The sequence below is a fragment of the Varanus komodoensis genome, unplaced genomic scaffold (assembly GCF_004798865.1).
Source record: "Varanus komodoensis strain SLA01 unplaced genomic scaffold, ASM479886v1 scaffold35, whole genome shotgun sequence".
Classification (NCBI taxonomy): Eukaryota; Metazoa; Chordata; class Lepidosauria; order Squamata; family Varanidae; genus Varanus; species Varanus komodoensis.
The window spans coordinates 1,374,295-1,394,989 of NW_025335856.1; the positions used below are offsets into that span (position 1 = coordinate 1,374,295).

The 20,695-nt window shown below is 42.8% G+C and overlaps 1 protein-coding gene across 1 annotated transcript in view; it reads right to left on the reverse strand.

Moving 5' to 3' along the window:
• SHB (SH2 domain containing adaptor protein B) overlaps positions 1–20,695 on the reverse strand; it is a 145,223-nt gene that overhangs the window by 31,939 nt on the left and 92,589 nt on the right. The window contains 2 exon segments of the mRNA XM_044439626.1: positions 749–923; positions 16,018–16,233. Of these exon segments, the coding sequence (XP_044295561.1) occupies positions 749–923; positions 16,018–16,233 (391 nt within the window).

Sequence of the window (20,695 nt, forward strand, 5' to 3'; positions counted from 1 at the left end):
ATGAAATCCGAGGATTACGGCCATCCTATTGAGAACAGGAGGAGCTTGGAAGCAAAGGCTGCCTCTGTGCTTCCCCCACCCCACAAACGACTTAGCGGGCAAGGAGGACAGACTGGAACACTGCTGGGATACATCATGTGCCAGCAGGGCCTTACTCCTTTCCTTTCCGTGTCTTCAGAGTTGCAGCTGGCATAGTTTTTCCACGCCAACTGCGAGGGTACAGGGAGGGATCTCCCAGTATACAGTTCTGCCTCCAAATGTGCAGTGCATTTCTGAGGCTGGAGATGAGGCTTCAAAATTTGCTATGCACACCTAGCCTCTGTCTAATAGCCACAGGATTGTGCCCTGAAAGGCTTAACACATGCCCTTAAAATGTAACATCCAAATGTGACAAAGACATTTGGAAACACACACACACAACCTTCCCCCATCCACACTGCTTTAGGGAAGTCGAACTGGCTGCAGCTCCTTGCTGTGTGAAATGGTAGGAAACCTGGGTTTGCCTCTGCCTGATATATGAAAAGGGCCTTGCGTAGATCTACTGAAAAGAGAATACGATCAGAAACAGATCTTCTTTGTAAGCAATACCCATGGGAGAAGTGTGTTGGAAATGGTCAATGTGGACCTAAGTGCCTCTGACTTCCTTGGCACCCTATTAACTTCTGCAAAGCAATTTCTTCTGAGGATGAAGGTTTCTGCTTTCTTCTTTCCTCAGTCACCCCTACTGGACAGTTTCAGCTTCACTTACATTTGCTTCTCCAGCGGGATAGTTGGGTCCACTCGCTCCCCTAGGATTCCACAGAATTCAGGGCTACCATGCTTGATTGGTTTGAAACCGCCCCCTGGCGCTCGGAGCTGCCGACGACGGTCACTTGAAGAAGGCGACGGTGACGATTGCCTCATTTCTCCCCCATTGAACTGGGCTGAAATGAAAGTCCAGGCCAAGTCATTACCTCCCGAAACAATCACATCGGCCAACATTTGGCATAATAGAACCCAATGGGGAATAGAATGCCTTAATTCTAAACCCACATTACAATGTGGTCAGGCTGGATATCTCAGCATGAAGGAAGTTACCCCTGCACAATGGGCCCCTCGTATTTACACATGTCAATGAAAGTAGAATGCTATTTTAAAGATATAATTGCAGCACTGCAACACATATAATGAAAATTCCCTTGTAGTCTTGGTAAATCTTACAATGACACTTTTTTCTAGACAGTAACAAAGGATACTGTTGAAACAACTATAGGGCAGTTCATCACAGGATCTGCAATTCTGAGCAATACGCATTCCCAAATGAAGTTCTGATGCATTGATAAGCGTTGTGTTACAGTCCTCTCACAAACACATGAAGGGGATCTTGGATCAGGACATTTCCCCACAATACCCTCAAGTTCCTTAATGAGATCTCAGAGTCACTAGAATCTCTATGCAATGGGAGTTGTTGCTGGAACAGGATAATGCAGTCCAAAGCAGTGCTTCTCTATGGTTTTGTGAAGGTTCCCTTGCTCTCTATTCATGATCTCAAAGGTTGTGTGCCTCAGCTTTTCCTTTCTTCCCCAGTACGGGCTACTGGCTGGGGATTCAAACATCTCCTCCTGTCTCCTTGACTGTGCCTTGTCAGCCTCAGTGGGCAACCGGGCACCAGCCACTTCTGCGATTGTGTTCCATTAGCTGAGACATGGAGAAGTATGTAAGGCGCATGGCACTACGGCGGTCACTATCTGCAGGAATCTGCAGAGCTGCAGTGCATCTGTGCTATGAGCAGTGTTGATAAACAACAACTGAACTTTAAAGACAAACAAGACATACTTTTACCACAGGTTTAAATTAGTGCAAAAGTCCTTCTCCATGACCCATGGAAATGTGAGACCTCCAACAAAGAATTCTTAGCAGGCTCCACTTCTTAGGGATTCTTTGGGAGAAGCCAACTGGGAAAACACTAATATTTGTGTAGACTGTAAATATGGTTGTAAAGCAGTGCGTTCCAGCTTTCTGGCAGTAAGGCACTCTTCCTTTCTGACCTAAAATTTGAGACAAACTTGCGCCTAAAATGGTTTACATGTACTGTAAGTGCACAGCCCATTCTCTGCAGAGGTCCTTGGTTCCAGGTATGCCTCCTGAATGGATTTAATGACACACAAAGCAGCTATCTTATGCAGCCTCCAGCATGCAGGCTTTTCTGAGCTGGAGACTTGCACCATATCTTTGCATCAGAAGTAACTGAATACACAAATCACATCTGAAGAAAAGACACAGAAGAATTATTTGGCTGACCCAAGCAGGAGGCAAGGCCTGTGTGGGAAACTGTGCAAAAGGCAGCAGACAGCCACCTCTAGGGATGGGTATTCGGGGCTCAGCCCTACCCTTAGGCAGAGTGGGATGGATGCTACAGGTGATGGTTGCACTGGACTGGGGCAACCAGTGTCCCCCCACCACCCCTTGAGTCCCTCTGCAGCTCCTCCTCCTGAGAACCCTGTCTCTTGGCTGTGCCTCTTCTCCTGGGTCACTGGCAGCCATACTTGCTAGTTACTGGCCTGGACTCTCTGCATGTCTAACTGCCTTCTCCTCCCAACACATCATAGACAGTGTTCCTGGGAAAGGTCCAGGCCACGTAAACAGCCGGAGAAGCAGCCAGCCAGCCCCTCACCCCAGCAGGCACCCTATCTGTGCATGTGCTGCTCTGCTTATGTGACGCATCGTTTCTTTGAGCAGGCAAGTGAGCAAGTGCCAGGCAGGTCAGAGAGCAAGTGGCGGAGAGGTGTCGCAGGACAGGTGGCCTACTCTGCACTTAGACCCAGGGGATGCTGTCCCACTGCCTGTGCTGATGTCAATTCAATTGCCACTCTGGCTAGCTTCTGTTTGCGTATGCTCAGCTAGCTAATCCTCCACCTCAATCCTCCAAATGTCCGGGGCCAGCCTTGCAGGATGCTTCACCACAGAGTTTCAGAATGATTGTCAGAACACAACAGACCAGGTAAGGGAAACACAGTGGAAAAGGTAATGCTTCAAACAGCAATTAATTTTTTCCTTTCTCAGAAAGACCGTGAATGGGATCTCAAGATTTATTTCTGAAAGAAGGCATGCAATGTTTTGCTAAGAATTTATTATAACGTTTGGAGTATTAGTCTGTAACAAATCCAAGATAAGGGATCTTGCAGCTTTCTAACTTGAGTCTCCTGCTGAAGATACTAGGAACTGTCAGAGTTCAATAGCTCATAACAAGGGCAGGTCAAGTTGACATTCAGTCTAGACTCAAATGCTAATACTAGCTTATCATGTGTGTATAAATGTGAACCTGATTCAGTATTTTCACAGGGGAAAACAAAAACATTTAGAGCAGTTATCCAGATGTTTAATCTTTATTGGCAGAAAGCAGTATATGCAAAATGTTCTTTTTAAATACTAGATCCAGATCTTGTTTTGAAAACAAAAATAGGGAGTTTGAGGAGAGCATTTCCACAAAGCTTGGAGCAAACTAAAGTAGTGTAATTGGTGCAGGTGAAGAAGCTGGGTACCCACTGCTCCTGCAAACTACTCTCTCTAATGTTGGTGAGAAGGGGGGTCACATTTGGGCAGTCTCTAAGACAGCTACAAAAACTGCCACGAACGGGACGATTGCTCACCATTCTCATCAGTAGGTACGGGGAAGGGAGAAGAAGGGAGAACAGGATGGATGTTTACAGCTCCTTGCTTTAAGCAGCACCTCTTATTCCAGACCACCAGAGTCCTGAAGAACCATACCAGGTGTCATTTGAAACAGAATGGGAATCTTCTAGAGTGAGTTGTGTTTTTGCATTCTGGATTTGGACAACTCTATGGCCAAGGCTTTGAAACTGCCCCAAGTGTGCTGGGAGAGGGCGTGGACTCTGGAAGCACTATAAAGCCATTGTTGGAGGGGGACACACAACACTTGTGGCATTACTACCCTTAGCTGCAGGGTGCTGACTCCTCTTCCTTTCCCAGAGCAGAGCCAGGCAACCTGGGTGGGGAAGCATGTGGGAGAACTCAGCATTCCAGCACACCCCAAGGAGACCTCAACAAGCAGAAGCTGGAAGAAGATACTTAGTGGCTGCCCCCACCCCCACACATACAATCTGCCCATCTGGAAGGAAGGTTTGTCCTAATTACTTTTAGCATTTTTAATATTAGTGGTTTCTACTTGTTATTATTTGTGTGTGTTGTGGTTTTGTTTCTAAATGAGTTTAACCCATTTTGGAGGGTCCACCTGGGTTGAAAGATGGAGGTTATTTTTTTTTTTTAAGATAAATAATTAAACCTCTTTATAAGGTGTAAGGCAGCTCTCCAAGAGCCTTGTGGGGGAAGAAGGGGCCCTCCCTCCAAGCACACATGGATATTAGAGGAAAGTTAAGGAGGAGACAAGGAATGTCCCAACGTCTCAGCAAATGTTTAAAAAGTTAAAACACACACAGTAGAGCTATTTTAGAGTGAAACTAAGGGGATTTATTTTCAGGATAGCCATTTCAGTAAGGAGATACAACACTGAGCATAAGATTGGATGTGAAGGCTAAATTCTTTCCTTTATGTGTGGAACTATGGAATCGTAGTCCTAAAAATTTACATTGTTTCCTGGCAAAGACAGTAGAGATACTTGAGAGAGGGAAGAAAAAAAAACTGAATTTATTTTAGGAAGCTAGACAGTCTCCTAAATAGTCATTAAACCATGCAAGTCTGAGAGTTTCTTTACTGAATTGGGTCCTTAGTTTTTAGGAGATCATAAAGGAAGAAGATTCAAGAAAAACGTTAAAGGAACCAATTCCGCTAGCATTTTATGGCTTCTCGTGGAATTGTGCTGAAGCAAGGCTGGCTGTGTACAAGAATACTAAAAGTAACCCTTGAAAACAGAATGTGAAAAGTAGAAATGCCAGAGGCTAGGAAGTCGACTGATTCTACCTTTGCTTGACTTAAAAATAGGGGGCTTAAAGTCACTGTTACTTCTCTAGTTATCGGAAAAGAACATTGCATGCCATCACTGCTGCTCGGGTCCATTAAAGCCAACCAGAGCTTCCGCATTATCATCAGTAAGTCCTGGGCTTCGCCCACTTTTATGCTATACTCAGGGACAGACTCCTATCCTTTCTTTGCTACATTTAGTTCAGACTTTTTCTTTAGACAAAGTAATATGTAGGTAATGAATTAGGTGAAAAACAACAAGTGGGCTCTATGAAGTTTGCCCTGTTCATTTTTTTTAAAGAGATTGTGAAAGAAGATAGGAAGAGAGGGCAAAAACCAGCTAGGGGGAGATTTAGACTACCTGTAGATATAATAAAACTGAACCATGATTTGCTCCTTTAACTCTGGTTAATATGCTAAATGGTCAGTGAAATTACAGCTAGGCCAAGCTGAGCTCTATCTCACAAAGAGTGCATACAGACCTTCCCGTGAGATCTACAGGTCTTCCTGAAGGCAGAATGCTGTGGAGGTGAGCTAGTTGTGCATAATGACCTGGTTTGTGCAGAATGCTAAATTGGCAAAGTTGTGCTGGAAAGAGTGAGCATGCTGCCTGTCACACACTCCCAGGTGCTGCTTTGCTCTGACTTTCATCAACAGGCCATGTACTGGAATGCGATGTTCAAGGTTCGCTGATGAAAGCAGAGGCAAAGCAGTGCACTCACCTGCTTTGGTGTAGCCTCACCAATTCATGGTGCCTGTTACGTGCCACTTAAGTTAAACCATGATTTGCTTGATGAATTCCTGATTTTTAATAAGCTTGAACACAACCCATGGTTTGCGATTCAGTTAAAAGTATCATTTTACATCCTGATTTGCCACTTATCCTTACCCCATGGCTAACTAATTCTGCATAGTCAGAAAAAAATGACACATACCCTGAATAATGAAACCTAGAAGCCCCCCTGCCCTATATGATTGCAGTATGGGGGCAAAGGTGGACCTCACACCTCAGAGGTTTGAAGACAACTGGAGTAAAAAAAAAAAGATTGTTTTTAAGATTATTTTTAAGATTAAAAATAAGATTATTATGTTAGAACAACATTCTGTATGCTCCTTTATAACAACAGTCCAGTGTATAATAGGAATAAGAAGTGCTGCTACACATCCATGTGGGAAAAACTGGGCATTCCCCTTCATGAACAACAAAATCCATGGATGCCTACTTTCCAGTGTGCGCATATAAAAAACAGAAATGTATTCTGTTATAGCATTATAGTTTTCTAACATGGGTTCAGTATCCATGTGGTAAGTCTTGTCTAAGGTTGCTCTTAAATGGCACTGCATGAAAGGTATAATTATAGAAATAATTAATGTAAATTAAAATGTTCAGCAGCTCTCAGAATCATAATTGAGAAGCAAAAGTGCCGGAAAGAATTAACCAATCCAAATGGTTCATAAAATTTAATTATGTATCACATATTTATTTTGTAAAAAAGCAATACTTTTAATGTTGTCAATCTCTGTGAGCCACATATGCAATCCCTTTAAAAGAATATTTGTATTAGACAGATCACACAGTCAAACACTACTGATAGTCCCCAATTCATTTGCAACAGCATTCAAGTAATTAAAGCTGCTGCAAGCAATTATTTTAACGTATGAGAAGTCAAACAGGAAACTCTGCTAATCATGTGCATGAAAGGAAGGAAATCACATATTTAACATCATAAACTATGTGTGTCTACTCTGAAGGAAGTCCTATTGACTTACGTACTCCAAGGTAAATGTCTCTGGAATTACAGCCTAAATATCAACTACTGACTTCACTGAATTTACCAAAGGCAGTATTTACAACATAATTTTTACTAAGGACTTCTGTCTATTTATTATGGAGAAAATCCAGAATATTTTTAAAAGTTATTTATAAATAACCCTTTTCTGGATTGAAATTGGAGGTACTTTCTACTCATATACTACAAAGGATTATTTTTAGAGTGCTTTAGTGCTGTGTTTCTGCATGGCATTGTTCTGAATGTGGCTCCTAATTCAAAGAAGCCAAGCCCAGTGTAGTGACTCATGCAGAGCTGCAACAGGAAGTCTCCTCTTAGGCCTGCGGTTCTGCTGTATTTGTTTTGGAAATTATGGGATACGCCAATCATGTCTACTGCAGACCTGGGATGGAACCACCCCTCTCCAGGCAAAGGAAGAGCTGTAAATCATGCAGGTTCAGTGGGCAGCCTCCTCTGTGTGAAAGTACAGGACACTTAATTTAATTTTAATTTACAGGGCACTTAATGAAATTAAATTAGCCATTGTGGCACGCTGACGTTTCTTTTGCAGCCCTATCCTGTCTATTTCACAGTTAAGGAATTACTGATTCAGAATATGAAAGGCTTCATAAAAAGCCTAATTTGGTAAGATTAATATACTGTTTCAATGGGTAAAATAGATGTGGTTTTTTTTTCTTTCAGAAATGAAACAACTCCTAACCTTTTCCAGTAACAAATCAAAAAGCACCCCATCAGGATTTTTCTAAACAATAAAAGAAACCAACCAACCAACCGTGAGACCATTTAAGAACTACACATAAGCCACTTGGAACATCACTGAAGAAAGAATGGGATATAAGTATAATAAATACAATGAAAAATAAAATACCAGCAATTTATTTATCCATTTGAGAACCTGAAGTCTGGTTACCAAGCAATAAAATAGAAAAACGTATTTCCATTTTGAGAACATCACTCCAATGCAGCAAAGCACTATTGGCTTACCCTAGTTAAGAACTAAAATAAATGCTTATTGATTTTTCTTTTTTGTTCTAACCTATTCTGTGCACGAAAGGGTATGGAAGCAAAAGGGTGAGAAACCATAATGTACTCTGTTCTATTCCTAGTCAAAGAATAAGCCAGGTAGGGACTGCTTTTATACACCTACACTATAAAATACACACATGTACGCACACACACATTATCTACTGAGCCACACAACTGATTACAGTTACAAATAGTTCTATTGACATTCCCTTCCATTTATGAAAAGTCTATTCTAGAATATGCTCTGATGTTTGCAAGCATAATAAAACTTTTAAATGAGCATATGAAAATGCCTTGCAACAAAGGCATTTATATGAATCTTTGAAAACGCCTTGCACCAAATTAAACCATTGCACTAACTTGCTCAGAATTTTCTACTTTAACCTTTTACTTGGAGATGCAAGGGACTGAATTGTGCAAGGGACTGAATTGTTCAATTCAGATCCTCCTCAAAAGGAGTAACACATTTCTCTAAAAGAATGCCTGCTTCAATAATGTTTATAGGAGACAAAATTATTTTCCCTGAAACATTTTAGTCCAATGTAAACTTACCATAATCATGGAAAGCATTGTCAGCCCTCTTTTGCAGCATGGGTGACCCACCCCTAGTCCATAATATGAGACATTGGCATTGCTTTGAGCACTCCAATACATATGCAGCTTTCCCACCCCAATGCCTTGTGTGGGCTACTGACCCACGGAAGGTGCTGCTCTGGGGACAAGGGCAGGAATGCAGGTCTGAGAGTGTTCTCTAGCTGATCCAGGAGTCCTTATGCCCTCTCCAGGTATAGAAACATAGAAACAGTCAGAAGGGACCTCCCAGGCCATCTAGTCTGACCCCCAGCTCTAGCCGGCTCCGCTCATGACATGCCTACCATGTGCATGTCTAGTCATTGCTTGAACACCCTCACTGATGGAGCTTCAACCACCTCCCGTGGAAGCCCATTCCACACCCTTGGAATGGTACTTCCTGGCATCCAAACTGAACCTTGGTTCCTTGAGCTTGGCTCTGTTAGAGTGTGTCCTGCCTTCCCCTGCAGGGGAGAACAGGTCTCTACCCACCTCCGTGTGACACTCCCTCATGTACCTATATGACGCCAGCAGATCCCCTCAGACTCTCCTCTTCTCCAGGCTGAAAAGACCCAGTTCCCTCAGTCACACCTTATACCAGTCTCGCCTCATACAGCTTTCCCTGCAATCCGGCCACCATCCTTGTTTCCCTACACTGTATCCCCCTGAACTGTTATCCAAACCAAAGGTTGACCTCGTATTAATAAGTGTATGATCCAGGATGTATAAAAAAAGGACATAACTCAGAAGTAAGCGTAACACATTCATTTTCTTATACACAGTACAAAAATATTTGTCAGCGTACAAACTTGCCCGCCAACTGGAAGCATTCTGCTATTGCAGAAATTGCACATTAAATATTTCGATTGCTGTATCAGACAGGCAACTGAGCCCCTATTTTAGTCTTCTTATACTGCCTTCAAATGAAAGAAAAATATGTGTCTAGATTGCACATAATCATCACACCTGTGTGTGAAGTAGCAGCAGCTCAGGTAATAGTCAGATTTGGAAAACAATCCAAACTAATAACTTCAAAGAAGTTTAAACACATTTATAGTGATGTTCATGGTGAAGTAATGCATTAGAGTAAGAACTGCAATCAATCCACAGACTAGCAGCAGATCTAAAGATAATAATAAGATGGTGCCCACTGTGATGAATACCTGAGTCAAATGATTTTTTTAAAAAATGTATTTCTATGATGAACTGTATAACAGAGTAGGCATTTTAAAATGCTTTTGGGGAGGGTTGCAAAAGAAAATCTCAAGTCTTACCTATTTACTGCTTGACTCCCATTGATAATTGCTATTTTCATATGGAAATTTTATATGCATTTGTGCTCCGCGTTAAGCCAATACTTTTAGTAGAATCTAGGAAAGCCTCAGTATGTGGAGACTTGATACCAAGGTCAGAGAGGGTGGCTGTCTTCTGGGAAAGTCGGGTCCAACAATCCCTTTCTCAGGAAGCGAAAGTGCCTAGTCATCACTGCTGCAGCAACAGCAGAGGCCATATGTGTGTGTCATTGCCGGCACTGCACAGGGATGCAGCCATTCATTTGGCTATCCTTCCCGCCTCCCCTTCCAACTTTCCAAGTTTGCTGGCAAAAGGCTTTGTTCGTGCAAAGGGAGTGACAGTCTTCTGTTGGAGAGATGGATGAAAATAAATAATCCTACTAACTGAGCAAAAGTGAACAGTCTGGATTATGAACCTCTAAAAAGTCTTCTGATCACTCCACAAGCAGTAACAAGTAAGTAGATGTTATTCTGCCCTATGCATGTGATTATACCAGGCATCTTGAATCCAAGCAGCGTTCCAATACCGGCTGTCATAGCTGGGTGGAAGCCACTTAAGGCAGATAGATGCTCAGTCATTTTAATATTAAATTGTCTTTAAGAACAATTAATGAATATCAAGTAATAAGCTCAATTTACTGTAGGCAGCAGTAAACGACCTGTTGTCTTTAGGGATTTATTTGAATAGATTTTTCATACCAGTATGTATAACTTAAATTGTTCTGCCGTCATGTGTTCAAATTCAGTTCTTTACTGTACCGGATTGTTATGAATGACCCATCATACTAGTTCGTGTGGTTCAACTCCTCTCATTTTAAACTCTGGTTTATCAGGGAGAAGCAAGCCAGAGTTCAAGAGAACCCACACGGGGATGCAGGTGTTGAGCAAAAGGTCTGTGTCCTGGTGTGTGTGTGCCCAAAATACACAACAGGGGAAGATTTTCTTTTAAAAGATTTATTTTTCAAGAATACCTGGCTGCCAACAAATTGTTCCAGATGGCACACCTGAGCAGTCCTCAGATGGTCCTTTTATTCATTCATCATTAAAGGGTTACACATAACACAGTTAAAAAATTACAATGGCATGATCTTTCCTGCCTGCATACCAAAGCAGAAAGAAGGTGCTGGGAAGCAGGGGAGGGGGTGGGTGGGTTCGTGTGAATTGCCAGTTTTTGTGCTGCTGTTGTCTGTCAAGTGCCAACTGGCTCTCTCTGAAATGGTGCCTCGTTAAGTTCAGCTACATTTCAAGAATGTACACATGCTGAAAAGAGGGTTTTACTCTGGCCTAGCTATGTGTCAACGATTGCACGATTTACCAATGAAAGTTATACATATTGCTCTGCATATCACAGGTGCCTAGGTTGTTTATCCACTCCCACTGGCTGGAGGAGCCAAGCAGGAGCAATGAATTGAGCTGCTGGGTTCATTCATGACAATCCAGGGTTTGAACAAACCTAGTTTGTGGTTGTATGCAAAGCAGGCCAGTATGTCAATTCTGACATCATGCTGAACCCATGGTTGAAAAGCTTTCCTATGGCTGGTATGATGCTTAAGTTGACAAAACATAGCTTATGATCAGCCTAAATATAAGAATCAGGAACCAAAGTTTCAAGTGCATTTGCTAACCATGGTTTGTACTAAGAAACATAATGTTTGGCACTATCCGAATTAACAAGCTGTAGTTACAGTGGGTGTTCCATCTCGGGAAGCTAGAAGCTACATTGCTGAGCTGTTCGATACCATGACTTGCCTTTCACTGTGCCAACTATTTATTATTCAGTATATATTGGCTGCAACAACACTACTAATTTGTGATTTCAATTAACTAAAATACCAATAGGAATTACTAATACAGGAAGAGAAAAAGGCATAAAGAGTGTTGTGACTATCTATCTGTACCAATCTACCTTCACAGCTGCTGTTTCAGATTGAATAAAATTTACATTATGTTGTGGAGAAGAACAATTTGTAACACACGGTTTCTCCCCATCTATTGTAATCTAAAATTAAACATAACATCAAAATACAAACCATTACCCAGAAGGCTGGTTAGGGGATTGTTTTGTTTTTGCAAGAGACTCTTCTTACTTCTGCCAGGAATTCAATTAGTGATAAGGAATCATTCCAGTATCCGGTCACACAGTTATGAATAATTGCAGCGTTTACTTTCAGTGAAAGGAAATGGGGTAACTTCTCTGGAAGGCGCATCCATCACTCTGCTCTTGGGCAAGAGCAGCACCTACAACCCTTGTCTGCATCTCCTTTTGCTTCAAACCAGCAAAGAAACTTGTTTAAAAAAACAGGTTGTTCCTTATGCCTTCTCCATTGGTTACTGGAGTGTCAGGTGTGAGATTTTTGTTGGGTGAAAACAAAGGGACTCAAATCCCCATTTGACCATCCCATGACAGTGGGGTATGTCACAGCCTATAGCCACTACTACCCTCTTTCGATTCTCCTCCTCCTTCTCCTCCCCCAACCCATGACCAGGGTGGGCTTCCTTGACTACTGCTTTATGTTGGCAGCCGGAGACAACAGACATTGAGCCAAAATCTGCTTTTCCTCCCAGAGAGCAGGGAGTGTCTAGATTCATCTGTGGAGTATATTTCTGTTCCTGTGAATGCATAGGTAGGAAGCAGAAGAAATGCAAGATGCCCCCCTAGGAGGAATATTGAGGCTCTACAGGGTATGGATGTGCATGTGGGCATCTGGCATCTAATGAAGCAGCCTATTGTGCACAAGTTGGTACCATCACCATGGCACTTGCTGGCATTTAAACCATGGCACAATTGGCTTAATTGCCCACCTAGACATGGCTTGTTGTGCTGCCTGAATGCAGGTAGCATGGCTTTCTAGAAGGAGGAACAACCTTCACATAACCCGTGGACACAACAAGCCATTAGGGAAATGGTGCCCAGTATCATGGCTTATTTATGCCATGGTGATCCTGTGAACTAGGCTAATATGTTTGATGGTTGTCTCCTTTGTATATAAACAGCGGTGGCAAAATGTCTCTGTTGCCCTGCCATACCCAGATGATGCAGAGAGCTGTATTACAGCCCAAAACATTAAAAGCCAAAGTACTTCTGCAATGTAGCAGCATCTAATAGGTGCAAACTGCCTGTTTCCTTGGCAAACTTAAGGATTGCGCTTGAGAGTCCAGCATTCTCTCCTCTTTCAGCTGGCATAACAAGAGCCCTCTACAGTTCCTGGCTCGGCTGCAAGGCCTCTTAAATGCACTTCAGGACATGTAATTGAAGTCTGAACTGACCAAACTATTACTATAAGGAACACAAGCAGTTTTTATAGCCTGTTGAAAGAGTTGCTGAAATAGCTGGAGAGCAAGATCACCTGCCACACTGCTTCTGTATGGCTGGTTTATATGCCTGATAACAGACCAGCAAATAAGCCATCCCTCGTTTCTGCTGGGATGCTGGACTAGTTCACTTTTTTAAAAAAGTGGAGACCTCAGATAAGAGAAAATCAGGATTCACTCACTGATTGCTATTATTTGTAAAAAGAACATCATATTTCAGGAGTGACCACCAAGATCAACATAGGGCAGGAGTACTATTTTGTAAATATGGAATATTTTGGCTCCTGGGTAAATATCTGATAAGTGAGAAGTCCTAAGCAAAAGTGAATGTGGATGTATCCGTTAAAATATTGGATTGCTGTGTCTCTATTGGTTTTGTTTCTCTTCTCAAGTCTGTGACCCCATCTGCAATAGCAACAGGTTGATCTTGTGTTTTCCTTTTCCTATGTTCATAGTGAAGCCTAGCTTCCATTACTGGTTAATTGCCTGAAGTAGAGAGAGAGTATCAGTGTCTGCGTTTGCTTGAGAGGACAACCCATCATGAGTTGTTACCCATGATGGTTTTTTGTGTCATGCAAACCCAGACCAATCCTTGCAGGGTGGCTTGTTTGAGGGCAAGAAGTCATCTTGCCAATCTATAGGTTTTTCTAGGGGCCGTTGTATCCACAGTGGGTTGTTATGTCACTTGGTGTGGGTACCAGGAATTGGCTGGAGATCTGCATGCCAAAGGCAGTGCACACCCCCTGCCATTCTTGCCAAGCTTGCCATTATCAGCCACCTCACAAGTGCCCACGAGGTACTTAGGGTTGATTGGAACTGGCTGGATCTTCCCTGTCACTGTTGTGAGCTATTTTCGGCTTGCTGCAACTTTTTTTACAGCTTTGACTTTTTTGGAAAGGTGGGAGGCATGATGGAGGGCCTGTCAGTGGTTGAGGCACACCTTTTATTTTAAATTTCTCTCCTCTCCCCTTCCTTCTTATCTTCTTTTTGCTGTGCTTGCATAACTATGGACAAGTACTCCCCCCAGGTGTGGCTACTGGAAGCCCTGGTTGAGGCAATGTCCTGGGAGGTTCCTGCTGTCATAGTACAGCAAGTAGTAGCCCTGAACATTGACCCAAAGAGTCCACAAATGGGCCTTTTCTTTCTTTTCGATTCCCTTGACAACTGTCAAACCTGCAGCCTTAAAACAAAGGGTTGTATTGGAGCGATTGAAAAAAATGTGAAGAAACAAATGAACAAAGACAAAACCAAAACCAAAACACAGTAAGCCAAAAATGGTTTGTAATCATGGTGTTGCAGGGGCGTTCTTCTGGAATACACGAGGGGGAAGAAGAGGGCAAATAACCCACCACAAGCACAATCATCTGTTTTGTGTACTGTGGATCGTCCAGGGAACAGCCAACCCACCATGACTTACTGCCAGGGTGCTTGGTCATGACATGCAAAGCCACCCAATGTTTTGCAATAACCTACCCTGTTATTGATAGTAAGAGGCCTTCACAATGGCCGGGTTTGCACAACATTCTAAGCTACCCTGCAATTAAGCCACGGTGGGCTTGTTTGCAGAACAAACAACAGCATACCTAATAAACCACTGTGCTTCTTGTGTCTTGTTTTTCATCTCTTTCCCCTTCAGTCATCCAACCAGCTCCAGCGTGTATCCCAAGTGCTGTTGCAGCAGAACCCAACCTTGTTTCCTAGTTCTACTTTGATAGCTTCCCTACTTTTATTGCTACTCCTTTTCCTTTTAAGGTAAGTATGGCGCATGCAAGGATATTGACAAGAAAACAAGCCTGTACATTGGCTAGGTTGCACACAGTTGCTAAGGTCCAGAGGAAAAATAATGTTAAAGGAGAGGAAGAACCTATTTGCACAACAACAGAGCACCAAAAAGGAGAGGGGGAAATGCAAGAACTTTAGATATGCCGGAAGATGGCATGACAATATCTCTTACTTGCCAATGTAATCCTCCTGATAGTGTTCTCCCCCCATTCCTCAAGTCAACAACCAACAAGGATATGAAGAAGGGGGGGGGGTACAGGTTCTTCTGCTTTTGGCGGCCTTTTCTTGGAACAGTTTTATGCTTTGGAGGGGGTGGGGGGAGGGGGAAGAGCCAGTATCTTGCCTTTCTGGGCTTCCTGAAGATGTGGGGGAATGTTGAATGGGAGGAGGCCACTGACAGATGTCAGTTCAGCAATTGCAATTGCTATTGCAAGAGGATTTCATTGCCAAGAGGGAGATACTGCCCACTCCTTTTTGATGCACCTGCTTCTCTCACTTCATCTTTCCTTTGACAGCTGAAACATACAAGGAAACGGACAAGACAGGCAAACCTGTGCTCTTGAACACTTGTAGTAGATCTGGAAAGGATAACAGTAATAAAACGACTGCATTTGCATACTCCCAAAGCTTCTAAAACTGTTAAAAATGTGGTGAACAGTGATGGTTCCTCCAAAACAGGCCGGAGGCAGCACCAGCAAGGTCACAAAGAACAACAACAACATGGGCCTTTTTGCAGTTCTTACTCAGTGGCTCTTTAGCTGATGCTGGAAAGACGTGATAAAATCATTCTCTTGGGGCTGGACGATACAACAACTCACTATAGGTATGAACAACCCTGCAACAAGCCAAGGGTTCTCAGAGTGGCTCGTCTGAGAAAGATAACCCAGCATGCATAAAACAGAAACATGTCCTGGAATGTCCCAAGTTTTCAATACAGTCATGTGACACTGAGCACTCCACAGCATCGTGGAAAGTTTAACATGGCAGGCAGCAGCTGATACCCACCCACTATTGTCAGGTATGCCCACAGTTGGGAAGTTGGTTGACCTGCAGCCAGCCCTGCGTCCTACACCTGACTTTAAGGACTCTGTGCTGGACAACAGCTATTCCAACCTTTGTATCTGGATACCATTTTACAGATCTGACCATTTCCATTTGACTTCAGGGGCAAGATATCTATGCACACTGAGGTTCCATTTAGCTATCTCAGCTATAGCTACAGAAGCATTTATACTGGAAATGACCGACAATCTTTTCCCCTGTTTTAAAAATACTCTATGTATCTCCCAAGACAAAGCAAAAGGAAGCTGTAAAAACTGGTTTCTCACCTGCTAAGGCTGGAATGGTGACCTTGTTCCACTCCCACGGTTGGTCATATTCATCTGCAGGCCTGTCATCATCCTGAGGCAATTTGCTCTCTCTCAAGCGCTGACTCACAACACTTTCTGAATCGGACTCCACGCCATTGCCTTCAGGTTCATAAGGTGTGTCATACAGCTGAATGTCTTTCTGCTGGGGCTTTGCACTGTCCTGCCTCTGGAATTCTGTCAGGAGGGAAAAACCATTAGTGAATTTGCTTCTTCAAAAGCAAAGCAAGGCAAAGTAAAAGGCTAATATGTCCCAGCAAAATAACCAAATGTGGTGGATGAACTGGGATAACTTAACTGGCAAACATTCAAAACATGTTCGAACGGTATGTTTTTAATATGTTTTATAGGCTTGTAAACAAAGACTTTATGTTTTAACAAACTAGACCCATATTTTAGTTTGCCTAAAATATGTCAGGTATAGATATTTTAGCATGTGCTATTGCTCTTTATAATTTTATTCACACATGTATAAATGTATTGAAAATAGCTATGCTGCTTAGACCTTTTGGGGATAATAGTTTACTTTTACCAACATCTACTTTTCATCTGCCTTCTTACAACACCACCCTTTCAGAGATTCCTACATAGTATACTAAGACTGAGGTGAATACAAAGCCCAACATAGCAACAGCAGCAGTATGCAAACAGTAAATTTCTAAAACTTTCCAGATTAAACCTTCCCTTGAGAAGAAAAAAAGAGAATAAATCATGGGTCCTGCAACTATGGCCTGTGGGACGGATCCGGCCCACCATAACCATCCATCTGGTCCACACTGCTGTTTGCCACCTGCGTGCATGCTTGCTGCATGGGCAGGAGGGTGGTGGCTCGCTCGCTCGCTCGGAGATGGTTTTGGACTCACTGGGAGATCTCCGAGCGAGCGAGCGAGTGAGCCACCCCCGCGCATGCCTGATGCCACCTCACACGCATCTGACGGCACCTCACCAGCCCGCGTCCCCAGGCACCCCTACCTCACCGGCCCGCTATGGTCACTGCAGCCTTTCAACTGGCACCCTATTCAAGAAGTTTGAGGACCCCTGGAATAAATGGACCAACGCTTTCAATAACAGTGTATTAGAACACTTGCATTGTTAATATTTTGTTTCCAATTGACCAAATGGCAATATAACTAATCAAAATACAGCAAACATAAGAACAGATAAGAAATGCTAAAATAGTTATAATACTAATTTAGAAAAAGGCTGCATCACTTGCAATCCAACAAGCTAAATACAGTTGACCGGTTATGGGTCATTGCAGCCTTCTCCAACCTGTTGCCATCCAGTTGTGCTGGACTGCATCTCCCACTGGTCATGCTGGCAGGGAATAATGGGAGTTGCAGTCCAACCTATTAGGAGGGCATCTGGTTGGGGAAAGCTGCATTACATCCTGCTGAATGCTTGGCAACCTTCCTGTTCAGGCAGACTCAGGCCAACCGTGAAAATGTGAGGTTCAGAAAACTCTTGGTTAAGTTCCAATATATGGCTAATGAGCTGTGTTTGCATTACAATCCCTATGAACTTTCCTGAGATTTGAGAGCAGAGTGCTTTGAAAATAACTATGTCCTCAAAAGCACTGTGAAGTTCTGCAGAATCTGTGAATAAGACTCTTACTTTAATATCCAGTAACAAAGATGAGTCATGCTGTCTTAGGCTGCTATAGACCATCCCCTCATCTCAACTGATTCCTTTAATCATGATATTAAATCTTACTTTTCTAAATTTTGGGCGGTCAGTGTTGGTTAAAACAATATTCTGAATTGTGATAGCACGCAGTAAATATTCCAAATTCCTAGGGTCCTACATCAAATTGTCAGTCACTTGACAACTTCAGACATGAATCTGTTGCCTTTGGAATCCATAATGTAGAAGACTTGCCAACAACCAGCTTTAAATTTCATTCTTTTTCCAGGTTCTCAATTAATACTTGATGTGATCCTAGCCTTAACATCACACACAACACTGAGAAGTTTTCAAACTGGGACAAGAAGAAACTGGCCCAATGCAGACATAAAACTCAGCTTTGGTTAACCTTAATGGTGGTCTATTGCTTCACTCTTAACATTCCACCCATGTGCACAATAAAACTGTGGCTCAACCTGCTGAGCTACTAACCTCTCCCAGGGAGAACCTAGCAGGACATCCTTGTCACCTTCTAAGCAGGATAATTGGGGAAATCTCCTTAACCTTGGTTTGCCTATGGAAGTGCTTAACTGTGGTTAATGCAAACTCATGGCAAGTAATAGCATCACTTTCTAGTTTGTGGCCAATCCTTACAATAAACACCTTAGGCATTTTTGAGGTATAATAGCTATGATTTAAAGGAAAACAGAAGAATAAGGTGAAGCACTGTACAATGCTACTGTTTAGGTGTTTAAATATTGAAACTGCTTTAACTTGTTTTGAGTTTCAATTTTATTCAATAGTACTAAAGGGAAAGGGTTTTCCTGAAAGTAGAATCAAAATACACTTTCCTCTTCATAACCTCTGCTACAAGCACAGTGTTAACATGATGGATTTTGACAGCTTTGCTTGGACTAGAATACCTAAGTATCAGCTACACATAAGAAGCAGAACTGGGGCACTTTTCACCATGAAAGCTGTAATTCTTACTACTGCTGCAAGCTTTAAGATGCCCCAATGAATCAAAACATGCATTAACTCTGCTTTCCTGGGAGTTTGTCTTTGGGGATTACAAGGCCATGGGGAGAATTCATCCGGATCCAGGAGTGGGGTGGGGGCAGTGGTACAAGTGCAATCAAGGGTGTTTTGAACAAAAATTTCACAGCGGCTATTTCAAGTTCTCTCTAATGACTACATTATAATGTCCTGGATTTGTGAATATTAATATTGTCCTTTGATCTCTCAATTCTGATGAAGAAAATGCTGTGTGCATGTAAAACCAGGTCTATTAAGGAAATCTAAGTTCAGCAATAGTACAAGGGCTTCAACTTTTCAATGCAAAAGAAAATAGGATGAACAAGTGAGGCTCACTAAAGTGAAAAGTATAAATCCAGATCAGCACTTCTGACCCATTTAAGCTACAATTCCATATCCAATTATCTAAGTAGACCCTATTGAATACAATGGGTCTTACGTTATGTACAGCATTGCACTGTTAATTTCATTTTAATGCTTGTTTCCGGCTGTGGCAGCTATTATTTTTACAGTATCTCTGTACCCTTCCTGAAGGAGCTTTGGGCAACATTTTCAGGGATAGCTTAGTTTATTCCTACAGTAGCATTGTGAGGTACCTGGAACAGCAACTATGGAGCATGTCACTCTAGTGAGCAGCTCTCAAAGTCAAAAATAAATACATACATACATACAACATGCCCAAGATCACCTGGAAAGTTTTGTGGCTGAGTGAGAACTTGAACCAGGGCTCCTTGGTCCAAGTTTGTGCATCAGTGTTGCAGATCCTTGAAGACACAGGCTGAATACATAGGCCTAAGCATGTGCCCTGATCTGGCCCTGAACTGCTTAAGGGGTGGGAAGTACTAGCAGTATCTTTTTACCAAGGACAGCTGTGATGCCAAATATGGCTTTTCCGGGACAGTGAGCTCTGACCATGGTCATTCATGTCCTATTAACCTAGAAATTCCATCCACCTACTTTTTGTATCCTACAGCACGTAAAGACTGTCTGGACACTTCACGTGAGGTGAGAAGATACTGCCAGGTTGCTATCTTTATATATGGATACTAACCTGTCTCCATAAATCTGCAGAGGACCTTCTGTAGTTGTCCCACTGTCTGAAGTGAGGCAATTAGTTGACTATTTCTAAGGACGTCAAAGGTGGACTGGGAGGAGAACAGGGAAAGGTGTCCTGCTCTATTCTTTAATTTCTGGAACCATGCTGGAGTGGCTCTTCCCCCTGAAGGGTGTCAATTATTTTTTAAAATGTGGGCTTCTAAGTTCTGGAAGACACAAATGTAAAGCTCTGTGGAAGGAAAAGTGGCTTAATCGGGCAGATGTTCTGGAAGGAGAATCGTCCTTCTGTCCTGTGGCTTAGCTGCTCTTGATCACCTCCAGGGGAGAGACTCTCTGACATTTAAATACCACTGTATTTTATATTTACTGTAACATGAACTGTTGAATGAATATAACACAGATTTCTAGGAGACAGAGTAGGTGGGTGAGAATAAAAAAAAAAAAACTTAAGGTGGAAAGATGTAAAAGTTGGAAGCCTTGCCAAAGCAGTCTGTGTTCAACCCAAACCAGACACCACCACACCACACGTCTGTGTAAAGGCAACCTGAAATTAGCAGTATGGAAAGGCAAATTCATGAGAGGGAGAACTTGATTGGGGTAGGCTGCAGCATTAGCTGCCACAGTTTAACTCCTGAGAGCCAGCATGTGGAATGTGAGCAGAGTGCTGATACAGTGGTACCTTGGCTCACAAACGTCTTGGTTCACGACCAAATCGGGTCGTGAACAAGATTGCAACCATCTCCCCACCCCCCCGAGTGCAGGGAAGACGTGTGTGATCACGGGCACGCTCCTGCGGGAAAGGCAGGCGCCATTCCCCCCGCCCCCAACCAGTATGATTGTGGTCATCTCCCCACCCTGCTGAGTGGGGAGAAGGCCGTGATTGTGCTGGGGGCGGGTGGGGGGAGATGGTCGCGATCACGCCCGT